Raw genomic sequence first — 27,029 nt, forward strand, 5'->3', positions numbered from 1 at the left:
CCACTGAGATCACACCCGCAAGACAAGACGTGGCCCTCGGGATCCTACACAGCCATCAAGTGGAGGGACTCACTGTCCAGCAAGGGAGCCGGTACTTGCCAAGTGTCCACTAAACTTCTGAAGGATGAAGGGCAGGACAGCTGAGCCCACAAGGCCTCTGATGCCCCAGCACAGTCTGTCCCCCCACCACCTCCTCACCGGCCTCCCTGGCCGGCCCAGTGACAGGCACCGAAGCCTTTCCACGGTGGCCTCAGTGACCACCTGCACCCCGCCAAAACAAGCACGTCGCACATCCAGACGCCCACTGTCGAGCATCCGTAGGAACCTGAGGTCAACTCACTGCCCTGCACACGCGGAGCTCGGTAACGAGTCACGTCCTGGACCACAGCCGAGCGACCAGACCCTGATACACAACCTAGCATGGACGCGCTCCCCAGAGGCCAAAGGTCACCGAGGTTGATCACAGGTCACACCACAGCGGTGTGGTGGGGGATGCGGGGGCCCTGCCCCAGCCCCTCGGCAGCAGACCGGGGATAAAATCTCCCCTCCTTAAGGTCAACCTTCCCCTCCACAGGCCAACCAAGAAGTGACAGTCAGCTGCAACACTCCAGAAAGCAAGTTCAAATCACCTAACCCCACTACAACCTCCTCCAACAAACATCTGCTAAGCACACTTCAATAGGCCACATCTTCTACAAAAGGCATTAACCGGAGCAAAACGGAAGGACAAAGGGTGTAAGCCTCAAAGCAGAGATGGTGGGCATTCCCACGGTCAGGAAAAGGCAGCGGGCGTGCCCAGGGCACGAGGTGGAGGGGTCCCACGCCCGTTTCTGATTCCGTATTTCCTCCTTCTCCGCATCATAAACTTCTAGAACAACCAGCGTATTGAGGGGAGGACGACAAAAAGGAAGGGTTTGATCAATAGTGCATAAAAGGTCTTTTTCCCACAGAAGCCACCTAGCTCCAAAGAACTGATCTTCTGCTTGTGGGAAAGACTGCAGACACACAGTCACAAGACGCATCACAGCATCATGGCCCACGTGGGTCAGAGAGACGCCTCTGCCGGCCGTCAGAGCACCGTCCTCACACGGGACACGGGGCGCACAGGACAGGGGGGACCCCTGGGAAGGCCCCTGCACGCACACCAGCAGCCCTGCGGCCCTGGGAGAAGCACGGGCGTCCCCTCCCCCATCCTCAGATGCCACCGGAAGACTGGTTGTTAAACGCGTGTAAAAAGTCACCTGGGGGTCGTCTCCCAACCACAGCAATGACCTGAGGGGCCTAAAATAGGTGAACAGGCTACCTCTGACCTGTCCCAGAGCCCTGGCCCGCTGTACCAGGCGAGACCCAAGGTCCCCCGAGCTGCAGGTGCACGGACTCTGTAGTCAGAGTCGAGGCTTAATTCTGACCGGGCACTCGCTCTGACACGGGAAGGCCCTGCCACCCCCGCCGGCTGTGAGGGCTCCGTGCACCAAGAATGTGCGACACACAGGGCGGCGACAGGACTCGGGGGCCCACACCTGCAAGGGCCGCCCCCCACCCTGGACCACAGTTTCCACCACACACCCAGGTCTGAGCCCGGGTCTGACCCAGAACCAGTACACAAGGCATACGCGTCTAAGCTGGCCCGGGAGCTCGCACGTGGGCTCGAAGTCACAGGACGGATGATTCCTGTTTCCAGGACGTAACTTAATCCCGGGGTGAGTGAACAGGGCGACCCAAAGGGCCGTGGCAGAGCCATCTCTTCAGCGGACAGAACAAAACATCCCCAATTCTGTCACTGCCGTTCTACCAAAAAACTCCGACGACTGACTACACGTTCTGTGTTTACACCACGCTAGGTGTTGGTAACGTGGCCTCGTGAACACGCTGAACGCTACCGAGCATGCCTCCGGATGCTTCTCTGTATATTCCGTGGAGTTCAGCTCAACTGTAAGAAAGAACGTGCTCCTTGAACACACGACGATCCTTCTGCGCTCTGCCATCTGGGAAGGAGAGAAGGCTGTGTGTGCACTGAACCCCCCCTGCTCTCAGGAGCCCTGACGCACGCGGTGAGAGAGAGGGCCGGGAGGTGAGCACGCTTCCACGCGTACTTCGGAAAGAACCGGGGAGGAGCCCGCACGCACGCCTTTGCACAGGTGCCTGCGCGCACAGAACGCTTCCGAAAGCAGGTAACAAGGAGGGGCTGTTGCACCAGGGGGTGGGGGCGGAGGGGGAGGAGATCCATTGGTCATGGACGCCCTCGGGGGCAAACCTGGACTTTTTAACATTGCATAATGTAGCTTTTTCAATTAAAAAAAAAAAGACTAGTTGGGGCACCTGGGTGGCTCAGTTAAGCATCCAACTTCAGCTCAGGTCATGATCTTACGGTTCGTGGGTTCGAGCCCCACATCAGGCTCTGTGCTGACAGCTGGGAGCCTGGAGCCTGTTTGGGATTCTGTGTCTCCCTCTCTCTCTGCCCCTCCCCCGCTCGCGCTCTCTCTGTCTCTCTGTCTCTCTCTCTCAAAACTGAATGTTAAAAAAAAAATTTAAGACTAGTAAACAAAAAATTAAACACAACCAGTCTCCAAACTTTAAGTGACAAACTCTTGTGCATTCTTACCCCTCCTCTCGTCCAGAACACCAAGGAGCGATTCTGTTAGCGTAAATTATATTACGTGTTTGAATACTTACGTTAAACGCCTAGATTTTGATTAGACATACAAATTAAATGCTGATTTAGACAGATACACAATTTTAATAAAAACTTTAAGTAGAGATCATTTCTAAAACATTATACAGCCATTAAAAACGACGGTTATGAAGACTGTAGCCACATGGCAGAGGCTTACGATACAATATTAACCGGAAATAAAGGTAACAAATCGACCTGCATCCTCCCCGCCTCAGTGGGGAAGACAACAGTGGGGGAAGGAGGCAGAGGGAGAAGAAAAGCCGCACAGGCAGGAGGGCAGGCCCACCGCGTGCTAGGCGCTGCACTCACCACCTCTGGGGATTAGCTCGTCAAGCCTCCAAGACGAGGGTCACTGTACCCATTTTACAGGTGAAGAAAGTAAAGTCAAAGAAGCTTGAAAACACTGCCGAGGCCACTCTGCTGGCAAACGGCAAAGCGCGAGGGGACCTCGTGGGGCCTACAGCCTGGGCCCTGCCCTCCATGTCCTTTGTCGCTGAGGTGCTGAGTCAGCAGCGGGGGGCTGGCTGCGGGGGGTGGGGGGGGGGGGAAGGGGGGCTCCTCACCCTCCGTGCTGTGCCGACTCTCCCTTCTAGGACCCTGTACAGACACACGAGTTACATCATGGGTTTAAAAGTAGGTTTGAAGGGGCGCCTGGGTGGCTCAGTCGGTTGAGCTCCTGACTTTGGCTCAGGTCACGATCTCACAGTTCGTGGGTTCGAGCCCCACATCGGGCTCTGTGCTGACGGCTCAGAGCCTGGAGCTGCTTCGGATTCTGTGTCTCCCCCTCTCTCTGACCCTCCCCCATCCATGCTCTGGTCTCTCTCTGTCTCAAAAATAAAATAAAACATTAAAAAGTTTTTTTAAAAAAGTGGGTTTGAAAAGATATCCTCACCTAATCTTCTTAGAGTAACTTATCCTAAGAAAATGACATTGGCTTTTTAAGCGTTCTAACAAACTTGAACTGTTTCCCTTTAGGACCAATTTGCACATAGTCTAAGATTTTACCAGAAAGCCTTCCGTTTACATTATTCTCAAGAGCTGGCTAAAAACCAAACCAGAGCCATACTGGCAACGTTCCCCTCCCACAATAAATCCAGGATAAAGGTGCTTTTCCTCGCCTCCCTCCACAAAGCCCAGCGCCTTCCTTATTCTTGCCGACTTGAACTTCAACTTCCTCTCCCCAGTAAATCCAGGTGCAAGGCCGCACTGATTTATCCTTCATCTCCCGAGCCTTCCACTCCCACTCGCCAGATGTTTCTTCCTGTTTTCTTTCTTTAACCCTGTATGACTTCCTCCCACACCACATGTCTAGAGGGGAGGTCCTGTGTCCTGGGGCTCACCATGGGCACATCGGCAAGCAGGGCGAAGGGAGCCGGGTGAGAAACCCAAGGACCGCGGGCACCAGTCAGCCCTAACCTCAGGCACGTCCTCCTCCTTTACCGAACCTCAGTTTCCTCGTCTGCAAAATGGGGCTGACGGGAGGCCGCGAGCTCCATCTATCACGTACGGTCACCACCAAACTGGGGAGGTACTTCCGTAGGCAAGTGACCCAGCACTGCTGCGTCTCATCCAGCAAAGTGGCTGCTGGTGGCCCCAGGATTCACTTGTTCGATCCTGGCTCCCAGCAAGACGGGGTCTAGAGGTGGAGCCTCTGGGAGGTGAGCAGGGCCTGAGGGCCACGCCCCAGGGTGGGGTCAGGGTCCCTACACAAGAGGCCCCGGGGAGCCCCCTTCCCACCGTGGCCACGAAAGGACCGACACCTGGGCCCTGGGTTTCCAGCCTCCGGGACGCTGAGAGATAGACATCTGTCATTAGAAGCCCCCGTCCAGTGTCCCGCTAGCGTGGCCGGAACGGACTCAGACACGGCATCATCACGCCAAGCGAGGGCCAGACTCCCTCCTTTCGATGCACCGAAGCCCGGAAGCCCGCCGCCTCCGCGACGGCTCGGAGCGAAGCAGCACCTGGGGCCGAGGGCCGCGAGCGACACGAGTCCTCCGCTAGGGCTCACGGGCCCGCAGTCGGCACGCGCCATTCCAGACCCCGCTGTGACCCGCCTGCCGCGGACACCAGCTGTGCCCACTCAGGCTCCGTCACCTCTCCGTCCTCGGGGAACGGCTCCCCCTCACACCCTGAGCCCCAGGGGGTCCGAAGGCATCAGCACGTTTTCCCGAGTTAACGCATTTTTACAACCGTCCTCGGCTCGGCTCTCAGCTCAGCTCAGCTCAGCTCGACACACACCAGTTCTCATGCCACTGGTGGTCGTTCTTTTTCGTAACAGACTCCAGAAAGCACAAACCATCGTAAAACGAAAACGTCATTTTCTCTGCAGTTTCCAGAGCTAGACCCCCGCTTGCAATGGCCTGTGGCCCTTCAGAGTGTCCGCTCCATTTCTGGGGAAAACACGGGGCGGGGGAGAGCTCGTTCTAAAGGCCGTGTCTGCCCGTGAACTTCAAAGTGTGCCCATCGGCTCCTCCACACCCACTATTCTGCATACAGCGTGAGACAACTGTAACGTCTTCCGGAGCCTACCGTGCATCAGGCACAGGGTTAGGTACCAGCCACACGGCCTCTGACCTCAGGGAACTAGAGATCCGGGGAGGTGACGCAAACCTGCAAATCCATCTGAGCGACGCACGGGGGTGGCTGTCTACCCAGGACCCATCCCTCCCTCTTTCCTGCTACCAGAATCCCACTTTCAAAGTGCCAATGGCTGAGCCGCACGAGAGACTCATTTGTCAGGGTCCCTTGCAGCTAGGGGTTGACGTGTGACCCAGCTCTGGCCAAACTCTGCTTTCCTGATACGAATCCAGGTGCCGGGGTGACTGCCCTTCACCTCGCACGAGACGGTGACCACCATCTTGCCGCCCCCAGCTTCGATGGTTGATGACAACGCAGCGAACCAACGCCAACAAGCTACCTCCCCCCGCGTCACGTGGAGAAAACTAAACCCCAGTTGCCTCCAAGTCCCCGAGTCTGATTCTGTCACCCGCAGCCGACGCAGGTGCTCACTGATACCCCTCAACGCAAGGCACCCCGCGTCAGCCGGTGAAACGGGCGCTTCCCCACCACAGGGACAGAGAGCAAGCATTGGCGCCCTCCAGCGTCGCTTCCTGAGAACCACCCAGGCCCGTCCCAGGCCCGTAAGACAGGGCGGGTGACTCATGAGCGGCTCGCTGACGCGCGGGAAGACGGACACGGAAGACCGACGTACCTGAGCCGCGATGAGAGGCAGAGAGGCCGGGGGGGCTGCGTCACAGCTGCAGAGGGCAAGCAGCGGTTCTTTCGTGTAGGCCCTCCCGCCCCCCTCGCTCACCCCCACAGAGGAAGCGGGCCCCGCGGCCTCACCCCCGTCACGCGCTCCTCCAGCATCCAACCCTACAAAGCCAAGTATCAGAGTGAAAAGACGAACGTGTGAAAGACTGACTTTTAAGTCTGTAAAGGAGACTCGCGAACGTGTTTTTAACATTTGCTCTTAGGATCACCCACAGAAAACCGTCACTCAACAGAGTTCCCTGAACGAGCCCTGAGAGGTCTCCTGTCAAACTGCGGGTCTGCTCTGCTCGCGATCCTGCAGGAAGTACCGTCTCTCGCCGCGTCACACTCGGTCTGGTCCGTTCCAAGCGGGGTGCCACCACACGCAGCCCACGGCGGACCCGTGGCCTGGAGGCAGGACGCCGGGGGCGGCGGGTCCCCGGGGCCCTCGTGCTCCCATCCCAAGGCCGCGATGACACGGGGAGCCGACGTGGGGAGCACCTCCCAGGGGAGCTCGGCAGCTGGCAGGACGCACAGACCACAGCGCTCAGCATGCGGGCACAGTGGCGATTTTTTTTTAACGTTTTTCATTTATTTCTGAGAGACCAAGGGAGGCAGAGAGCAAGCAGGGGAGGGGCAGAGACGAAGGGAGACACAGAATCCGAAGCAGCTCCAGGCTCTGAGCCGTCAGCACAGACAGGGTGGGGCTCGAACCCACGGACCGGGAGATCATACCCTGAGCCCAAGTCAGACGCGCAACTGACCGAGCCGCCAGGGGCCCCCACAGTGGCAAATCTGCCGGTCGGTTTTATCCTCCTTCCCATTTCTCTAACCTCCCACAACACCGTGTTAGTGACGCTCACAAAAGCGCCAGGGCGGAGAAACGAGGCCGAGGAGGAGGTGTGCGGGTGGGAGGACGGCCGGCCGAGAGCGGGGCCCACGCGGGGCAAAGGCTCTGAAGGGCAGGCGGGGTGGAACTGACAGGGCGAGCAGCAGGAACACTGCCCACGGTGACAGGACGTGTGGTGCGGCTGCGGCCCCATCGTTCAGATAGCGGGAGTCACTGAGTAATTCAAGGAACAAAAGCGGAGAGAGGGGACCAGCCGTGCCCAAAGGGAGGGCAGAAACGTCCAGCCGTCGCTCAGCGGGCCGAGGGCGAAGGGTGCTCTACGGGAAGGCAGAGCGGGCTGAGGAGGCGCCACAGCGGGTGAGGCGTTCTGGGGCGAGGGCATCAGGCAGCCGCTGCCCACAGTTCAGTCAAGAGATCCACGTGACGAGGTGACACTTGAGCAGAGACCTGGAGGAAGTGAGTCACGCGGAAATCCGGGGCAGAGGGACAGCGGTGCGAGGCCGGGGAGGCGGGGAGGCAGGGAGGCCTGAGAGGAAGGGCCAGGTCAGGTCAGGTCAGGTCAGGCCCTGAAGGTGGGGAGAGGAGCAGGAAGAGGAGGAGGGATGAGGTAGGGGAGAAGGAAGAGGGGAGGGAGAGAGGGGGAGGGAGCGGGGAGAGAAGAGCAGGGGAGGGACAGGGGAGCAGGGGGCAGGAGCAGAGGCCAAGGTTGGGGGGGAGGAGCAGGAGGAGAGGAGAGGTGAGGTGCGGGTGGTATGGGTCAGAGCGAGACGAGGGGGGGAGGGGGGAGGGGGGAGGGGAGGAGAGGAGCGGGGCAGGGGGGAGAAGCAGCACGTGTGTGAGACCAGCGCGTGGCTGGGGTGGCCTGCACAGAACACAGAGAGTCACTGCTACAGGGGGCTGCACAAACCACAAAGACGAGGTGGCCCTTAGTCCCCACCCCCCGCCCCATGGGGTCTCTGCTCTTTGGTAGCTCCCAGTGTCATCCTCCCCAGGCAGACTCCAGGGAAAGGCGGAGTTGGCTGGAGCTCTCCTGTCGCCCCTCTCACCCTTCAGCGCCCCTCTCACCCTTCAGCCGTCCCAACGCTCCCCAAGACCACCTTCGCCCTGAGGACACGCTCGGAGGTGCACTGCTGCGGCCACGCAGCTCCGGCTGCAGGGCCGGCGCCTGGCCACCAGAGGGCGATGCGGGGGCGCTGCCGGCCCACGGCCAGGACCGGGGAGAGCAGAAGCGCCCTCCGGCCACAGCGCCTGCAGTCATCCCGCAGCGCCCAGGGCAGGCCCTCTGCCCCAGGCTCTCTGAGGAGGCCCTGGGGAATGAAAAGGCCCCTCTCCCTCAGGCCTCAGAAGAGCACCGAGAAGGCCGGTGGCCACGCTAACCGGGAATAAGTGCGGGGGGAGCCTGCATCAGGACCGGCTCCCACCCCCCGGAACCTCACCGTAGGGCCCCGGGGCCCGCCTGCTGCACCCAAGTCTCAACCTCCTCAGCTGCAAACCAGGGCCAGACCCGCCCGGAGCAGAGAGCCGGCACGTCGGGGTCGGGGCCACTGCCACACATTCTGATTCGTCTCTGCATTCAATGCTCTAATCTACCGAGCACCACTGCTTAGCCCGGCCCACCTTAACGTGCTCGGTCGCTCACAACAGCCTACGGTGAGATAGAACCAGCCAACGCAAAGCCCAGTCCACAGCAGGGCGCTGACTGCCTCGTGTAACTGCTCGAACACCGTGCAGAAAGTGAGGGACAGAACGGTCGTCGGTGGACCACCGCTGACCCTCGCGATCGAGAGGCTGACGGGAGCCGTGGCTGCTGCCCAGCATCACAAGAGGAGCGTACCGCGGATCGCTAGCCCAGGAAAAGATCAAACTCAAAATTCCAAATACAACTTCCACCGGATGCGCATCGCTTTGGCACCATCGTAAATTCTGGAAACAATAAACCGAACTATTGCCAAGCCAGGGACCATCCCCATGGAGGAATACAGAGCACTAGCCACGGACCGTCCCCACGTACAGACGCACGCACGGGGCGCCAGCCGGGGAACGTCCACACGCACGGATACGCACACAGAGCACTGCACCAGCACAAAGAAAGCACCCAAAACGGCAGCACGTGGGCAGTTACTTGGACACACTGCTCTCCCTGGCTCTGTTTCATGAGCACCTGATTCTGTGTCCCCAGTGAAACAACGCGTCTCTGTGTGTACCAGCCACCCCCTCCTACAGCCCTAGGCTCCCACCATAACGGTCTGGGCCTCCCTTGCTCCCCAGTCTACCTGGCTTCACGTCCAACCAGGCGCCAGCACCCCCCTCCGCCAGCCCTGCGGCACCCCCAGCCCACAGCCCCGGCCCCTTCCCAAGTCTACTACCCTGATCTCTTCCCTACCCCTCCACACTCCCAAGTGGCTGCCCAAGGACCCACCCGCAGCCCCAGGCCGCTGGCAACACCCTGCCTGGAAATCTTCCGTGGATCTTTCTTCCGTGGAAGAAATTTCAGATGCCCCGTGCCAAGCTTTGCTCCCCTGGTTCAAAATCTTCCAGAGGCTTCATGCTGAGCTCCTCCTTTGTGCCTTTGGCACCCTCAAGACCTGCCCCTTCCTGCTTGTTGGCCTCTGTCCCCCTCCCAGCCCTCCCCCACCAGGCCCTGGGCCTCAGGGCTTGGGTGCCCTGTCCCGCAGCTGGCTGCCCCTGGAAGACCCCTCCCCACCTTCAAATCGACCTTCCCTTAAAGGTGCCTATTCCGGGGGCACCTGGGGGGCTCAGTTGTTTAAGTGTCCGACTCTTGATTTCGGCTCAGGTCATGATCTCGCAGTTTGTGAGTTCGAGCCCCATGTCAGGCTCCATGCTGACAGCTTGGAATTCTCTCTCTCCCCCTCTTTCTGTGCCCCTCCCCGGCTGGCTATCACTCTCTCTCTCTCTGTCTCAAAATAAATACGGAAACTTTTAAATAAAGAAATGAAGAAACAAAAGTGCCTGTTCCCAAGGGTCTTTGCTGGCCGCTCATCTCCAGCAGCACCCAGCCTTTACCTCAGCAGTTTTGTTCTCCACGTGCACTTAGCACCTTCTGGTAGTTTCCGGAGCCCTGAATGTGTGTGTGTGTGTGTGTGTGTGTGTGTGTGTGTGTGTGTGTGCCTGCCTTCCTGTCTCCTCACACAGGGATGTCAGCTCCTGGAGAGCGGGACCCCGGGGGTCTGGCTCCCTGTTTCTGCCCAGCACCCACACCAAGAGCGAGTGAACTATGCGGGCACTTCACGTAAATGACCTCCTGGTCACAAGACCCCGCAGGGTGGACCTCGTTTCTCCAGTCATGCAGTCAGGGCCTGACGCTGGGGCTGAACTGCCTCATCCCGCCATCACGGCTCCGCAGGCCTGTCCTCCAGCCCCAGGTCCTGTGGGGACAGCTAACTCCAAGTCTCGCTTCCGGGGTGAACAGCTCCACAGACCCCCTCCTCCCAACAGCCGCCTCGCCTCCCTGCCTCCTTCTACTCGGACGCTCGCCAGCCTCGAGCCAGCCTCAGTGCTCACTCGGAACTACGACGAGTCCGTGCACCCGGCCTCGCTCCTTCTCTAGTCGCGTCTGAACACCCGGAGCCCCAGGGCCGGGCGCCTCACACCCTTGACCTCAAGGCCCCACGCCTGGGAGGCGCTGGCTCCGCGGGCCTCGGGACCCGCGTGTCTTGCACACGGCCCGATCCCACTCCCACGCAGCCGCACGCGATAAAAATGAACGTCTCCAAGTGTCATTTTCTCGGGCTTCAAAGCAGGCAGCCTTTTGCACAAGTAAATATTGAGTCAATGCTAAGAGCAGAATGAGCTGTTAAGTTCTATTTGCTGCTTTCATCCCCAGGCTCATAACCGAGCACAAGCTAAACAAAGAGAAACAGCTCTCCGCCGACGAAATGACATTCAGCAGGTAGAATCATTTCTGTGGGCACTTCTCACATCAGTGATTTGCTTCTCCAACATTGGCAAATATTTGCCACTTATGTCTTTTATGTAATGTGAAGATAATATATTCCACTGTCTTCCAAAGCCATCTTAAATGCCTTATAAAAACAGGCAATTCGCTGGCTGTGTTTTCTCCTGCCGCGACACACGAATCCAGTAATTGTTTAAATTTGAAAGCTCTGGTTTTAGCTTCTTGGTGTTGGATTTAATACTCAACTAGCAGGCTGAAGAGAGAAAAGGCTCGGAAGGCCACCAGCCCAACAAAAGAATCTCATTTGTACATGTTAACCTTTCATCCTGCCCGTACGCGGCCCCTCTGCCGACAGGCCGTGACCGCTTTGTTCGTAAGTAGGACTTTGGTTCCCCAAGCCGCGTCCGTGACCGCGTCCGTGAGAAGCCTGACGGGGCCCCCGATCCTGAACCAAAGCCGCACCTCCCGTCAGACCTAGCTCGTCTTCACCGACCACCTCCTCACCGCCTGCTGTTAGAGACCGCTTAACTCAACCGGGGGACGTGAGCAAACCACCCTGACTCGTCAGTGACCACGCAGTGATCACATACGTCAGTGCCCGAAAAATCAAGTTAAAGGGAGACGGGCCAAGGCAAACGAACCAGAACAAGGCACCGACCACACCGGTCGGTGTCCATCCCGTGCGGGCGCGCTCTCCGGCACCGCACACGCATCGTCCCCCGGATCTGCACTCCCGGCCCCGCCAGCGCCACGGGGAGGACCGACGGGGACAGCGGGGGCAGGACCGGGCTCGCTCCCTCCGGGGGCCGGAGAGCGGTGTCCTCAGCATCCCCACCCTCCCTCCGTGACTCAACCTCCCCGCACCGCCTCCGGGGCACAGCTGTGCTGACGGGCTAGTAAAGCGAGTGGCTAAGGTATATCCTCAAACCCTGAGGGCGGACTCCTTCGCCCCAGGTCCACCTGACACCCCCTGGTGGGCTAGACCCCGGCCGCCCAGCTGCCAGGCTCCCCTCTGCCGCACCCACACCCGGGATGCTTTATGAGTGGCCCGGTCATTAGCGTGGGGTCTGATAGGCTGTCCCCAAGCCCCCTGTAGTAACAGCAGTGACGAGGCACAGTGACGAGTCCTGAGGCACCGCAGACAGGCAGGCCGCACAGCAGAGCACAGGCCGGGCGCTCCGTCAGCACGAGCGTAGGAAATACACTGTGAGGTCCAAAGGCGTGGGCAGAGCGGCATTACCACACGTGTGGAGGAAGAACACTGGTTGTGCAAATGCGCAGACACCAAAGTCTCTCTCTAGAAATTACTTCTGAATTAGCAAAGGAAAAGAGGAACTTTCCAGCAGTGGAACGGACAGACGCCAACTTAACCAACTGACCGGACGGGACTCATCCACTTGGGACAAGCCAGTGGTGGCCTCCTGCCATGGCGACGAGACCACAAACCTCTTAGGCGACCTTCCTGCCAGCGACGGGCCCGAATCTCACCCGCAGAAACGAGACAAGCCACGCTGACGGACACCACGGAAGAGCGGGCCTGCCCTCTTCCAAAACACCAACACCCGGGGACACGGCGCGAGGCTGGGACGCTGCTCCAGGCCGCCAGAGGTGAGGGACGAGGAAGAAGACAGCCAGCGCATCGCCGAGACGACAGGCACGATGTGAACGTGGGCCGTGGCGGAGATAAGAGCGCCGTATCGACGTGCGATGTCCCGACTCTGGCAACAGTGCTGTGGTTACGCCCAGAGTCTCTGCGCTTGGAAAACACGCAGAGACAGACGTTCTCAGGAGGAAAGGGATGCGATGCGTCCAACAGACTCAAACTCCAATGTTCGGGAAAAACGCGCATACACACGAGCACACACACACAGAACGAAAAGGGGCAAAATGCAAACGACTAGGGCATTAACGTGGGTGTCGCCTGGACCGCTCTTGCAACTTTTTTGTAAATGTGAAATCACATGAAAAGAGCAAGTGTAAAACATCACGTGCCTCCACCGTGTCTGGAAGACGACGCCCAGAAGTTGGCAGGCAGAGGAGGTGGGGGGAGGCGGGCATTCCGCCGCACGTTCTTCGGTGCTGCGTGAATGTGTGACACGTGCACGCACAAAGCCATCAACAGAATGAGCACACAACCCTTCTGTGTGCAGGGGAACAACCCTTCTGCACGCAGAGGGGAGCACCTTGGTGGACAGGGCCGCTCAGCTTCCAGGCTCCGCCCACCCGGCCTCCCCCAGGCCCTGCAGCCCAGCCGCGTGCCTCGTGCGCCACCTGCTGGCCGAGTGGGACGCCGACCGCCTCGGCGCGCCAGCCCCGGGGCCAGCCACCCTGGCACCTGCCCAGCTATGAGCCATCTCATGACGGCGGCCACATCCTGCCTTCCGGAGAGCGCCCACATCCAGCAAGACGCCCCACGCGGAGGGACACTCCACAGAGACGAGACGTACAAAGGAAAGCTCGCAGGCGGCAGGCAAGTGAACTCCAGCAGAGAGGTTTCAAGGCAAGCGCGTGCCTCAGAGCCCGTGCGGCTCCCATGGCCCCCACGCGGCTCCCATGGCCCCCGGGAACCAGACTGGGACTGCACTGTCCCCTGCTGGCCTGCCCCCCAAGCCCTGCCTTGGCTCCTCCTCCCCTCCCCCACCCCCACAAGCACTCACGGCCTATCACACACCACACCGACCCTGAGCCCCCAGAGGAAGGTGCGAAGTCAGCAGCAGTCACGACACCAGTCACCAGCCCTGCGCCCCATGAACCCTATGAAGAGCGGGGACGTCAACCTGGCTGGTCCTGCGGAGCAAATGAGAGCGGCTCCAAAAGCCGAAGGAGCTCCACAGGGGCACAAAGGAGAAAGGACAGAAAATCCCAGATCAACCACGCTGGGAGCAAGTTACCGAAACGCGTCTAAAGTAAAGCACGAGGACAAACGACTCTCCTCCTCGGGACTCGCTGGCAGGACAACACTAACAGACGCCCTCACGAGGTAACCCCAGAACGCGGCACAGCCACGCGCCCTCCACCAGCGGCGGACTTACCGAGGTCCGTGTTGGGACCGGCCAGAAGTTGCTTGAACTTGTCGAGCCGGGAGGCCTCTCTTTCACTTAACGCTGAGCTGCTGAGGGTGCTGGGGTCTGACGTCCCGCCAAGTGCGACGGTCACCGAGTGCGGCAGAGACTGGGACCTCTGCAAAGGGGCGGTGTCGCTGGCACTTTCTGCAGAGAGAGAGAGAGAGAGAGTGCGCGTGCGCAGGGGGTGAGGACGGCCTCCCGGACGCCCCAGCGGCCATTCCCCATGAAGAAGGCCCCACCTGTGCCACTTTCCCTCAGTGAGCGCCACTGTGTCACTGCTGTCCCTTCCTCCCGTCACCGGGCAGTGCAGACCCGGGTTTCTTGGGCAATGAAATGAAACTAGAGGACACCCAACGAAGCCCGGCCACCTCACCGGTAACACAGACATGCCCCACGCAAAGGCAAAATGGTGATGCCCAGAAAACCCGCCTCAGGGCAGACCGACCGTCAGGGTCCTCCAAAGCAGGCCTGCCAGGCGTACCAGGCGACACTGCCCGAGGACCTGTTGACACCGAGCAAGGATGGGGGTCCCCCGGGCCTGAGCACGGAAGGAAACCACTGAGTCACACGTGGAGGGGAACAAGGCCCACAAAGGCACTGAGGATTCCCGGATCTCCCCACGCCCCATGGGGGAGGTGGGGCAGGGACTCTCACCGAGAGAAAGCTCAGGAAGCAAGAGCCCACCGCACGTAGGGGAGGGGCAGCGGCTGCGGGCCTGCCCGGCCCTCACCCAGAGGACCTACCACCACGCGCGAAGGCCCAGCGACCCCGCGACTGGACGCACAGGACCGAGGTGAAACAGTGCACGAAACCCAGCAAGCCAAGACCGGGAACAGCCACAGGAAAGAGCCCAAGGCCCAACAGGCCACTCACAAAGAGCCACCGGGACCAACAGGGGCCCACGAGCAAATGGCAGTGACGGGCGCACACCCCCAGGTCGAAATACCATCGATGGTTCACACCTTCCAAAAATGAGATTTAAAGCGGAGGGATAAATAAGCTCCAGGAAATGAAACGGGGCCAGGGACAGACACGTGAAGCGTGCGTGCTGGCTGTTGGCAGCGGCTGGAGGACCCCCACCGTCCCTCCCGTCGGCAGAGCGGACCCGTCACCCTAAAAACCCAGATGGGGAAGGCTTCACACAGAAACCCTCAGGCCACAGGGCAGCAAGGCGGCCCACGGCCTCTGGGCAGAGTCCGGCCCAGTCAGGCTTCCAGAAAAGCCTACAGAAGTGGGCGTCATGGTGAGAGCACCTCCCGGGCCCTCCTCAGGGCTGACCCCTCACCTGCAGGAGGCGTCCCGCTGGCCCACCTCGGGGAGGACTCTGCAGGGGGAGGGTAGTGGCGGGATGTTCAGACCCCCCCCCCCCCCCGCAACACCACCACCCTCAGAATCTATCACTGAGCCACGTGTCACGATTCTTTAGGAAAAGCAACGGGCAGAAAGAACAGTCCCCCTTCTATCGCAGAACTAAGCGTGCTGATCTCACTCCTCTGCGATCGGACAGGATCAGTGCGATTTATGAGGACACGTGACAAGGGGCACCAGGGTGGCTCGGTCGGTTAAGTGTCCGGTTCTTGATTTCGGCTCAGGTCACGATCTCACGGTTCTTCAGTTCAAGCCCCACACTGAGGATACGTGAGGACCACTGACTCCTGCACGGAGCACACATCTGGTCACTCTACGATGGGGCAGGTGGGGTCTGGAAGGCACAGTGACAGCAGGTCCCCCCAGGAAGCCGGAAGGCCGACAGCCAGGTCTCCTGCTACTGTGAGTGGAAAACACGTCGGCCTCCCCCCTCCAGGGCCCCTCAGAGTGGGTCTAACCTTCACCAGTCAGTGCCCACCCACTACCCGCCCGCAGCTCAGTCACGGTCAGCGACCGACACAGACCTCACCTGGCCGTGCCCCCTTCCCGGCAGACACGCACCTTGCCACGAAGCCAGCGGCAGCCTAAATCAAGCAAGCGCACCTGACTGCAGGTCTAGATCTCTCAGGTGTTTGCTCAGGAAGGCAGCACGGTCTAGAGGTAAAGAACAGGCACCGGAAGGCCAGCCTGAGAGCGCCACGCGGCACAGCACTGAATTTTCAGGCCGCCGTCTCTCAGGGGCAGACACTGAGCAGGTGACGTGCGCGCCCCATGGTGACGCGCCGTAAAGGCACAGGCGCCCGACACGAACGCTGGCCGTGGCAAGGACAAGCAGCGCTCCAAGCAGACCGTGCCCTGTGGGACGCAGCGTCCCGGGCTTTCCCAATGGCACGGCACCGCGCCACGCGCACTCTCGTCACGTGGAATTCACAGGTCCCTCACCTGAACAGCGGCCGTGTGGCCCATGCAGGGACGAGGGTGGGGCGGGGTGTGGAGGCAGGGACAGCACGTGGTCACCAGGCCCCGAGGACAGCCCCGTGCACCTCAGCAACATTTATGGAATGACCCGGTGCAGCAAGGGGAAGCAAAGGGACTGGGACGTGGTCCCTGCCCTCTGGGGAACCCGCAAAGCATACAGATGAAGCGTGAAGACGCACGTGACCCCACAGGGAAGCCAGCCGACCCGGCACCTCCCCGCCCGAGCCCGGAGCCTCGCCCTCCCGGAAACCCTACGGATCTCACCTCCTCTCTGAAACCCTCCATGATATGCCCTCCTCAACAAGACAAACCTGGCACTTCTACACCTGGGTGCTTCTGGGTCCCATCCACCGCTCTGAGGCCCCGTCCCGCTCGCGGGGGTGAAAGACTCACCTCCTCGTGTCTCCCCACTAGACTCCCACCAGGTGCCAGTCGACACCTCCGTGCCGGGCCCGGTCGAGCAGGAGCGAGCACTGACGTGTCCCTCTTGGCACGGACACAGAGTGAGCCATCCCGACGACAAACGGGCCACCAAGGGGACTGAACACAGGCCCAGGGGTTCTGCCCGCCACTGCCAGCCCCCCGGGGGGGTCAGCTCCCTAAGGGGCCACCTCGGCACTGCGCGTGGGTGCGGGGGGCTGGGGGGGGGGGGGCCGCAGCCAGCCCTGGTCTCCGCCCACTCCACGCCAGGAGCAGCCACTCCCTGCCCCAGATGCCACAACCAGCAAAGTCCCCTGGGGCTGGACTCGCCGGTGGACAGGCCCCGCCATAGGCAGTGAGGCCGGCGGCTGGCAGCAGGCCCTGGAGTCAGACGCCGGGGGTCTGAGCCCTGTGCCACACCACGCAGACCGCCACTCTGGGCAAGCCGTGTGACTTCTCCGTGCCTCCCCCGTAAACTCACTCCTAGAGCGGCTGCAGAGTCTGCCGGGGTCCGCCCATGATGAGGGCCCGCCACAGGCCTTGCCACATGCCCATGGCGGACACTCCACGAATGCCGGCTGCTATCGTGACACGGAGGTGCTCACCCAGAGCAGACAAAGGAAAGACGTTGCACTCCCAGGCAGGGGGAGGCAGGGGGCAGTTGCAGTTATCGGCCCCCTCCCCCAGCACGAGCCGCCAGGAGCACCCTCCACCTGGCTTTTACAGGAGGCGGCCACGCCAAGGCCCCCCACCCTGGCTGGACCCAACCGTGCACGTGGCCACAGGCTGAATGCTCTGCACCCCGAAGTTCGTACGTTGAAGTCCTGCCCCCCGACGGAATGGTGTTAGGAAGAAGGGCCTCTGGGAGGTGATCGGGTTTAGAGGAGGTCAGGAGGCTGGGGTTCTCACGGTGGCATTAGCGCTCTCGTAAGAGTCACGCGACAGCAGGTCTCCCCCTCTGGTCCCCCCCACGTGGGGATACCGCCGTCCGCTCCCAAAGAGGGCCTTCGCCCGGATCCAACCATGTTGGCGGCCTGATCTCAGACTTCCAGCCCCCAGAACTCTGTTCATACTGCATCTGGTCTATGGGATTCTCGCTGCAGCCACCCCACTGACCAACACCGGCCCCACATCTCTGGGGTGCTGAGGCCCCCTCCAGCAACTGCTCGGACGGCAGGTATTACAGAGGCTCTACCCAGGCCCCTGAGACGTGAGAAGATGCCTCAACGGCTCGCATCAGCACAGCAAAGGGCAGAGGAGCACGGGGTGCCTGCCAACAGGAAGAGGTGCGTAGGCTGAGGGTGAGCAGGGGGACGGTCAGAAGGCAGGGGGCAGTCAGTGCAGGGGGTGGTCAGCACGTAGGGGGCGGTCAGTGCAGGAGGCGGTCAGTGCAGGAGGTGGTCAGTGCGGGGGCGGTCAGTGCAGAGGCGGTCAGTGCAGGGGGGTTAGTGGGGGGGCAGTCAGCGCAGGGGGTGGTCAGCATGTAGGGGGCGGTCAGTGCACATGGGGGGGTGGTGCGCATGGGGGGGTGGTGTGCACGCAGGAGCTGGTCAATGCACGCAGGCTGAGGGCGCACAGGGACGGTCCACTGGTCACAGGGAGTCCCAACCCACTTGTGGAAGCCCTACCCGGACTTTCATGTTCAGGCTCAAATACTTTGAAGTTCACTCTATTTTAGAAAAAAATAGTTTAGATTCCAATATGCAAACTGCTCACCACACTCTCACCCAAGGAGACTTGTGGCATCTCAAAAGTTAACCTGTGGGAAGGGTTTCTGAAGACAGGCCAGGTACGGACACCAGCTCCGGGTGTGCCGGAAGGGAAACCTGAGGCCGCCCTCACCAGCATACGGGGACAAGCCTGGGAGGGGGAGCCAGTGAGGGTGTGGTCGCACTGGCCCCTCTGCTGCCGGTGCCCATGCCTCCCTCCTTCATCTTCTCAGAAAGGCGCCCCGAGGCCTCACCTGTGATTCCGCCCCAGGGTCCTGCCTGCTCTCACGACCGTGCCCCACCTCTATTTTGACCTTTGGCTCTTGTCACCTCCCCGCACACTCCGTGCCTCCTTGCCGATCATGCGTAGGTCAGTGTCCGTGTCCGCCACCTCCCCCCCCTCCCCCCCCCCCCCCCCCCCCCGGCGCCAGAACGCGCTCCAGGGCAAGGACTCCCCTGGGGGCCCCCAAGCCCTGAGAGCGGTGCCTGACCCATCCCAGAAGCTCGTCAAATACCTGCTGTCTTACATCACAGGCCCCCGAAAACAAAAAGAACCACAGTAACAACAGCAATCTCGAGAAAGGCCACGGAGAGCCAGGCACAGGGTACCAGACACACGCTGATCCCATCCTTCAGTTTATAACCTGAACTCACCACTCCAAACCCCGGACCCCACCCCAGCCCCACCCCCACGTGTACCTGACCCGGGACAGGGGATCGCTGGAAGCTGCCGATAGACGTGCAGGCTCTGAACGTGCAAGCAGCCTGGCCCCTCGGCTGGAAATGTCACCCCCGGAACAACCGGGGTGCACTTAGGAGGGAGACGGGGTCCCCCGGGGCCTTGCACTAGCCATGTCTCCCACGACCAGCCACAAAAGCCGGCCCCCGCACTTGGAGGAGAGAAGCGCTCAGCTGGGAGGGCAAAGAAAAGTCTACCGCGGGCACTCAGGGAGCTCCCGCCGCACCCAGAACAGAACCCGCCTGATCTCCCACAGGGAGAGGACTCCGCCCCCTTCTCTCTCAGAAACGCACCCCGTCTGCTCGGTGCCCCCATCCCACCTGCAGGACAGGACGTGTGGCTCTCGCTGACGGACTTCACCAGCCGGAGGTCACCGCTCGGCACCGCGGGAGGCTCGGGCGGCCTGCGGCGCTCCTGCCGCTGGCTGTGGTTGCGCAGGACGCGGTTGGCTGTCTCCATGACCACCTCGGTGTTCAGGCTCTCGGCCGCCATGGCCAGGAGCTCATCGTCGTCTTCGCTGGCGTCCCAGGCATCGCTGGTGTTGCTCTCAAACTCCTGGAAGGTGCTGGTCCTCCTGGCCTTCACCGGTGTGGTGGGCACCTTGGGCGTGGCCTTGAGCAGGCTGCGAAGTAAAGGCAGGTCTTTGCTTGTCCTCCCGGAGGCCCGAGAGGATCCCCCCCAGATCCCGTCAGGAAGGAGCCCCCCGGTGGGACAGCGCACACGTGAGCGTTCCACTTCAGCTGAGCTGAGGGTAAAGCTGAGGGTAAAAGCAAACACGATCCAAAGAAGCATCCAGAAGAAGACTTGTAAGGATTTAGTGGCAGGAAGGAGAGGCTTTCGAGGGCCAGTCACGCTGAGCAGCCTCAGCCCTCGTACGGAACCAATCTGGGAGCAAACGCAGCAATGCACAGTAAGGACACTCAGACCTGCTCCCCAAACCTCCTGCTGGCCGGTGCCTGCAAACCTCCCAGGGGGGCTGTCCACAGAACACAGGCCTCTGGTACGCGGACCTGGAGAGAGCACAGCTTCCACAAGGTCCTTAAACAAGGACAGAGCGGTCCTGCGGGGCCACAATGCCTCCCGCGTGCCTCTGGGGCAGAGCCCAGACCCAGGGGCACGGCAGGCCCCGGGTGACCGCGCAGAGTGCGGCCAAGGGCGAGGAAGTAAACCCACCGCCGTGAGCCAGGCCCTCCCCCACCAGCTCAGGGGGTGCCAGCCCCGGGCTCTCCCGCACAGGCTCCCCCACCTCGGGCCGGGCTTCCAAGTGTGCCTTCCTCCAGAGGACAGGCCGTGCGAGGCCTCGACACGTGTCTGCGGAAGGGAAGACCGCTCGCCTCCCCCTCAGGAATCCCAGGGAGCCGGAGGGTCACCACAGCGCCCAAGAGCGTGCCTAAAGCAGCCTGAGTCCAGGCCTCACTTACGTGCCATGTAACAGTGGGTCGAAGGGGGGGTGCTGGGCGCCATACACATGCTGGATGCTGTTTAAAAAAGAGAAGGGAGACCGATTAGCTTCTCTTCCGCTTCCCCAAGAGCCCACCACTGACTCAGGAAAAGGACCAGTTCCCAGCAACCCACATACGAGCCTGAGGGCAGCAACTCTCCATCAGCTGCCACGGGTCCCAAGGGCCCGTCCGGGAGGGATGAATGGTGCCACACAAGCCCACACGCACGAACAACGGGGCATTCAGCCCACCCTGCAAATGGGCCTCGGCCCGGGGCCCCAGGCAGCACCGGTGATGAGGCCACGGAGGGCTGGGGGCTACTCCCAAAGCTCTGGCAGCCTCTGCTCTCCGGCCGGGTGCCACCGGCAGGACTTAGCCCTGATGACCAAATGCCCATCTGGAAATTCTCACCTGGTACCACTCTGTCTAAAGACAAAACGCAGAATTACAAAGAGAAGATAAACGTAGTTTTTTAGGGGCGCCTGGGAGGCTCAGTTGGTTGAGCATCCGACTTCAGCCCAGGTCACAATCTCACGGTCTGTGAGTTCGAGCCCCACATCGGGCTCTGTGCTGACAGCTCAAAGCCTGGACCTGCTTCAGATTCTATGTCTCCCCCTCTCTCTGTCCCTCCCCTGCTCACGCTCTCTTTCTTTCAAAAACAAACATTAAAAAAAATGTTTTTAATTAAAAAACATAGTCTTTTAAAGACAAAATAGTCTTATTGTAAAACTCCTCGGCTCATCAGAATAAACTTGGAAGATGGCAGGCGAGCAGGGTGGTCAGCTGAGCAGCCCAACCCACACCCCCTCCTCCTGGGCTGGGGGGGCTTCCAGCCAGGAAGGCCAGATGACCCAGCGCAGGTGAGTCAGAGGTAGCACAGCCCCTCCTGGTTTCACAGCGCACGCCCCTGGCCCGCAGCCGTTCCCTCTCTTCCTGGCTGGAACTCAGGCGGGAGGCCTCGAGATTCCTCGGCCTTTGTGCCACGGTAAGAAACAGCCTTGAGATGCGGGACCAGCCCGAAACGCGGCCGAACAGGGAGATGAGAGAGCGCAGTCCACCCGTCCGGCCCCCTCGGGCTCCCACTTACATGAAACAAACAGAGCCCGCTCTTCCAGCCGCTAGCAGGGAACCTCCTGTCACCGTCCGCACACAAGAGACAATCACAGTAACACTGACACAGCAGCCGGTCGGCGGTGCACACACGCGAAAACAAAGGCAGACGCCGGGGCGTTTCACGCACAGAAGAACGTTTTCATTTTTTTTTTTTTTTTTTTTTAATTTTTTTTTTCAACATTTATTTTTGGGACAGAGAGAGACAGAGCATGAACGGGGGAGGGGCAGAGAGAGAGGGAGACACAGAACCGGAAACAGGCTCCAGGCTCTGAGCCATCAGCCCAGAGCCCGACGCGGGGCTCGAACTCACGGACCGCGAGATCGTGACCTGGCTGAAGTCGGACGCTTAACCGACTGCGCCACCCAGGCGCCCCTCGTTTTCATTTTTAACGACAGAATGCAACCCTACCTTTTTCACTGAGCAACATGCCGTGACCCTTCCCCGTATCGTTACCTTTCAATTTACGTAAATGCATTTATTGACCTTATATTTATTGACCTTATATGTGACCTTATATTGACCTTTGATACGTGCAAAAACATACACGCTCTGTATCAGATTCAAAAACATGATGAGAAGGGCACAAATTTCTCTGCCACTCCTTGTAAACCTGTAATTACTTCCAACGTTGGAAAGGTTTTAAAAGTGGTAACAGCAGAATGAGCACCAGGTGACCCATGCCCGCTCCACCTCCCTGGACAGCATCACCTTTAACCTCACTGTCCCACCACATAATTGCGTCGTAACCGAAGCGCTGCCCACTGTGACGCGTACCGTCCACACGGCAGCCGGGGGGACAACCACATCACTGCTGATTTTATGGGAGGAAAGTGCTCCCAACACTGCCTGTGTGTCCCCTCAGTCATTCGGAAGGTTAAACAATTTCGCAACACTTTTGTTCGCTTGTGCTACTCCATTCAGTAAACCGCCTACTCGGGCCCTTTGTCCGTCGTTCTAAGGGGGTGTTCACCCTCTTCTTACTGCACCCTAAAACCCTTTTTGGAAACAGAGGGTTTCTTGTCATCCAGGCAGTGTGGCTGGCAGAACAGTGGCCCCTAAAGACATCGTCATCCCAGAACCTGTGAATGTGTCCCCTCACACGGCACAGGGGGCTCTGCACACGCAATCAAACACATAAATGTTGGGTGTAGCCTGGGCGAGGCAGGTGGGCCCGATCCGATCACGAGTCCTTAAAAGCCTTCCCGCCCTCTGAGAGGGAGTGAGGCCATGAAGAATGCTCAGATCAAGGCTACCCTGCTGGCTGTGAAGATGGAGAAAGGGGGCCACGAGCCAAGGCTCATGGGAAGCCTCTAGAAGCTGGAGAGAGTAAGGAAACGCCTTCTCCCTGGAACCTCCAGAAAGCCCTGCCAACACCTTCCTTTTAGCCCACCAACCCCAGGTCAGACTTCTGACCTCCAGAACCGTAAGATAATTCGTGGGTATTATAAGCCAGTGGGTTTGTGGTAGTCTGTCACAGCAGCAAGAGAAAGCCAGAACGTAGAACAGAATAGTGACAGAAAAGGTGACAAATCCGTCTGCCTGGTTTGTGGAAACTCAAAGGTCTATGTTGGTAAGTCAACCTCACTTTCATGCTTTACCCAGGGCTCTGCTCTGACGACTATACCCCAAAAGGCCCACCCCAGGGGCATGGGGGGCTCAGGTGGTTGAGAGGCTGACTCTTGATTTCAGCTCGGGTCATGATCCCAGGGTCGTGGGATCGAGCCCCGTGTTGGGCTCCATGACGAGTGTGGAGCCTGCTTGGGATTCTCAATCTCTTTCTCTCTCTCTCTCTCTCTCTCCCCCCCAGCCCCCGACCTCTCTTCCTCGCTCACACACTCTCTCTAAGATTAAAAAACAAAGGCCCACCCCCACTGTCTCAGCCCATTCCAACCCTAACAAACACACCACACATGGGGCAGCAGCTTATAAGCAAAGGCATTTATTCCTCACGGTTCTGGAGGCCAGAAGTCCAAGATCAAAGCACTTCAGGGCTGCAGAAGGTGCCGCCTCACCGTGTCCTCACCCGGCAGGTGGCTGGCCGCGCGGGCACAGGCGAAGGGGCAGGACACGGGGCAGGGGAGGTCCCTGGGGTGTCTTTTATAAAGGCCCTAATCCCACCACGGTGGGCGGGGGACACCTGCACCCTCAGGACCTCCTCACCCCCCAAAGGCCCCGCCTCCTAACACCCTCACTCTGGGGGTCAGGGCTTCCCACGGGTTTAGGAATTAGGAAGCACAGGAACGTTCAGCCACCAGACCTACCGAGCCGGCTAAGTATTCCACCGTATCCTCATTCCACACTTCTGTGGTTTCATTTCTTACCCTTAAGTTTTCAGCCACCTAGAATTTCTTTTATTTTGCTACATACTGTGTAAGAAAACTTTTTTAAAAAAATAATCAACTGTTCCAATGCAATTTGTCAAAAACCTATCCTTTTTTTTTCACCACTGGTTTCAGGACACCATCTTCAAAATGCGGCATTTATACTGGGTCATTTTTTCAGCCGTCCATCCGTTCCTCCACTCCTGTGCCTGTGGCACAGCACTTCAATTACATAAAATATTCCCTTTTAAAAGGGGCGCCTAGGGGGCTCAATCGGTTGGGCGCCCGACTTCAGCTCAGGTCACGATCTCACAGTCTGTGAGTTCGAGCCCACATCGGGCCCTGTGCTGACAGCTCGGAGCCTGGAGCCTGCTTCGGATTCTGTGTCTCCCTCTCTCTCTCTGCCCCTCTCCTGCTTGTGCTGTCTCTCCGTCTCTCTCTCAAAAATAAATAAACACTGAAAACAATTTTTTTTATCGTTCCCTTTTATATCCTAAAATTTTTCGGCAGAATTTAATAAACATTTGAAAGCTACCACCTTGTGACGGGCATTACGGGGAGTCCCAGGCAGGCAAAGACAAGCACACAGCACTACAAACTCTTAAGAACCTTGAAGCTTACTTACAAAGATAAAAAAGTGAATTGGCATTTATAATGTTCTATGAGAACAAACACGTGGTGAACCGGAACATTGTTCGACGGAATAGCATTCGGTTATGAAACGAGTGCTGACGCTACAGGAAGAACGTTGAAAATATTACGCTAAGTGCCAGAAGCCAGTCGTATAAAACACCTATTATATGACCCCAGTTATATGACATGTCTAGAATGGAAATCTATGGAGACAGAAGGCAGGTTAGTGGTTGCTTGGGGTGAGGGATGGGCAGTTGGGGTGACAGCCAAAGAGTACAGGGTTTCTTTTTGAGGCGATAGACACTCTGATATTGACAGTGGCGATGGTTACGGGAAGTGTTTGGATACGCCGCAACGCCACTGAATCTCACCCTTCAAATGAGTGAGTGGTGTCCCATGTGAATTTTTTTTTAATTTTTTAAACGTTTATTTTTGACAGAGAGAGACAGAGGGAGGGAGGGACAGAGAGAGAGAGAGAGAGAGAGAGAGAGAGCGCGCACGCGCATGAGTGGGGGAGGGGCAGAGAGAGAGAGAGAGGGAGACACAGAATCCGATTCAGTCTCCCGGTTCCGAGCTGTCAGCACAGAGCCCGACATGGGGCTCAAACCCACGAACCGCGAGATCATGACCTGAGCCGAAGTCGGACACTTAACCGACTAAGCCACCCAGGCGCCCCTGTCCCATGTGAATTTAAACTGGTGAACGACATTATATGTGAATCTGAATAAACATATCATCTTTTTGAAAGGCAACACGGCTTCCAGCTGGTTCTCTCGGGTTCTCTCCCGGAACCCAGCCGCCATGCTCTGAAGAAGCCCAGACTTGCCACAGGGGGAGCCCACATGTAAGCACCAGAGCCAACGGCTTGAGGTGAGGTCCCAGCAGATGGCCAGCATCAACCGCGACACACGAGTGACCAGCCTTCTTCTGATTTCCCTCCCAGCCGCTGGACCTTCCCGGTGACACCCGAGACACCATGGAACAGAGACGAGCCATCCCCACTGTGACTAGGCTGAATGAACTCCTGACCCTGATCCCTGACAGAACCCGTGGGCTCCTTTTCAAGGAAACCTATCAGCCTGCCTGGATTAAACACAACCTCTCTGTCACGGTCATGGTCCCTTTCCTGAAATATCCTGGAGGCCTCCCTGACCTTGGTACAAAGTCTCCAATTTTGGGGCTCCTGGGTGGCTCAGGCTGGTAAGCGTCCAACTCTTGATCTCGGCTCAGGTCACGATCTCACGGTTCATGAGATCAAACCCCACACCAGCATGGAGCCTGCTTGGGATTCTCTCTCCCCCCCACTCTGCCCCTCCGGTGCATACTCGCTTGCCCTCTCTCTCTCTCTCAAAAATAAATAGAAAGAAAGAAAGAAAGAAAGAAAGAAAGAAAGAAAGAAAGAAAGAAAGGAAGGAAGGAAGGAAAGAAGGAGGAAGGAAGGAAGGAAGGAAGGAAGGAAGGAAGGAAGGAAGGAAGGAAGGAAGGAAAAGAGAAAGAAAAGAAAAGAAAAGAAAAGAAAAGAAAAGGAAAGAAAGAAAGAAAGAAATGAGAAAAGAGAAAGAAAGAAAAGAGAAAAAAGAAAAGAAAAGAAGAAAGAAAGAAAGAAAGAAAGAAAGAAAGAAAGAAAGAAAGAAAGAAAAAAGAAAGAAAGTCAGTCAGTCTCCAGTCTTAGAATCAAAGGGCCTGGGTTCAAGTCCTAGGTCCAATAAGGACAAGCCGGCACAGTGCTAACCCAGTAACTGCTGAGCTCTAGCTCCCTCGTCCCAGACCTAAGAACATGTAAAAAAGAGGCCGGCCGTGGATGACAGAGGCCTGAGTGCCACAGAGTGATCCACAGACCGCACCCACCAGTACCCTCAATCTACTTTGTTCCCCTGAACCACTCCCTATGTCTCAACACGCGCACACGGCTCACAGCCAGCAGGCAGTGGTCTCGGCCTACTGCGAGCACGTCGTTTCCACCAAGTCCTGCCCTTTACCGCACACCTCGGGCCCCTCCCCTCCCGAGACAGCGCACACACTTGAATTCTGCACGGGCACCCCACTCGTGCTTAGTGAGCAGAAAATGTTCCAACAAAGTTCAGGCTCAGATTAAAAGGCATCACTTTTTATCTTATTAAAATTGCATTTTTATCTGCTCTTGCGTAGCTAAAAAGAAAAACAGGCTTCGGCTAAAACCATTTTAAAAGAAAAAATAGCAGCTAACATACCCACCTCATTTCACATAATGAAATTGTTCTTTAAAAAATATGTTAACCAATAAACTTTTTAATAAACTGCACTGCTCTGAAACACTACAGTAATTTGCTGCTTTAGAGAGGACCCTAGTGATTCCTGAGGAAAAGCAGATACACACGACAATGCCACTCACAGGTACACACCGTGGGAAACCCTGGCCTAAGGACATGGGAGACAGATTCCACAACATCGGTGATACTACAAAGAAAAGAAAAATTTAAAAAAACCCTACATGTCCATGATCAACTGAATGACGAATAAGCAAACGGGAACATATACATTTAACAGGAGTACTAGCCACAACAGACAG

The 27,029-nt window shown here is 58.4% G+C and overlaps 1 protein-coding gene across 6 annotated transcripts in view; it reads right to left on the minus strand.

Moving 5' to 3' along the window:
- The window catches only part of TBC1D22A (TBC1 domain family member 22A), a 327,451-nt gene that overhangs the window by 284,968 nt on the left and 15,454 nt on the right, over positions 1–27,029 (minus strand). For 4 of the 6 annotated variants that reach the window (XM_086711971.1, XM_086711970.1, XM_086711973.1 and 1 more), the window contains exons 2-4: positions 20,393–20,449; positions 19,292–19,593; positions 13,725–13,901 (exon numbers count right to left, since the gene is read on the minus strand). In XM_086711971.1, the coding sequence (XP_086568097.1) occupies positions 13,725–13,901; positions 19,292–19,593; positions 20,393–20,449 (536 nt within the window). The remainder of the gene's footprint in view (positions 1–13,724; positions 13,902–19,291; positions 19,594–20,392; positions 20,450–27,029) is intronic. The other 2 variants (XM_086711972.1, XM_086711969.1) reach the window with 1 other exon arrangement.

This window comes from Puma concolor, chromosome B4 (genome assembly GCF_028749965.1).
Source record: "Puma concolor isolate L17-30 chromosome B4, mPumCon1.1.hap2, whole genome shotgun sequence".
Lineage (NCBI taxonomy): Eukaryota > Metazoa > Chordata > Mammalia > Carnivora > Felidae > Puma > Puma concolor.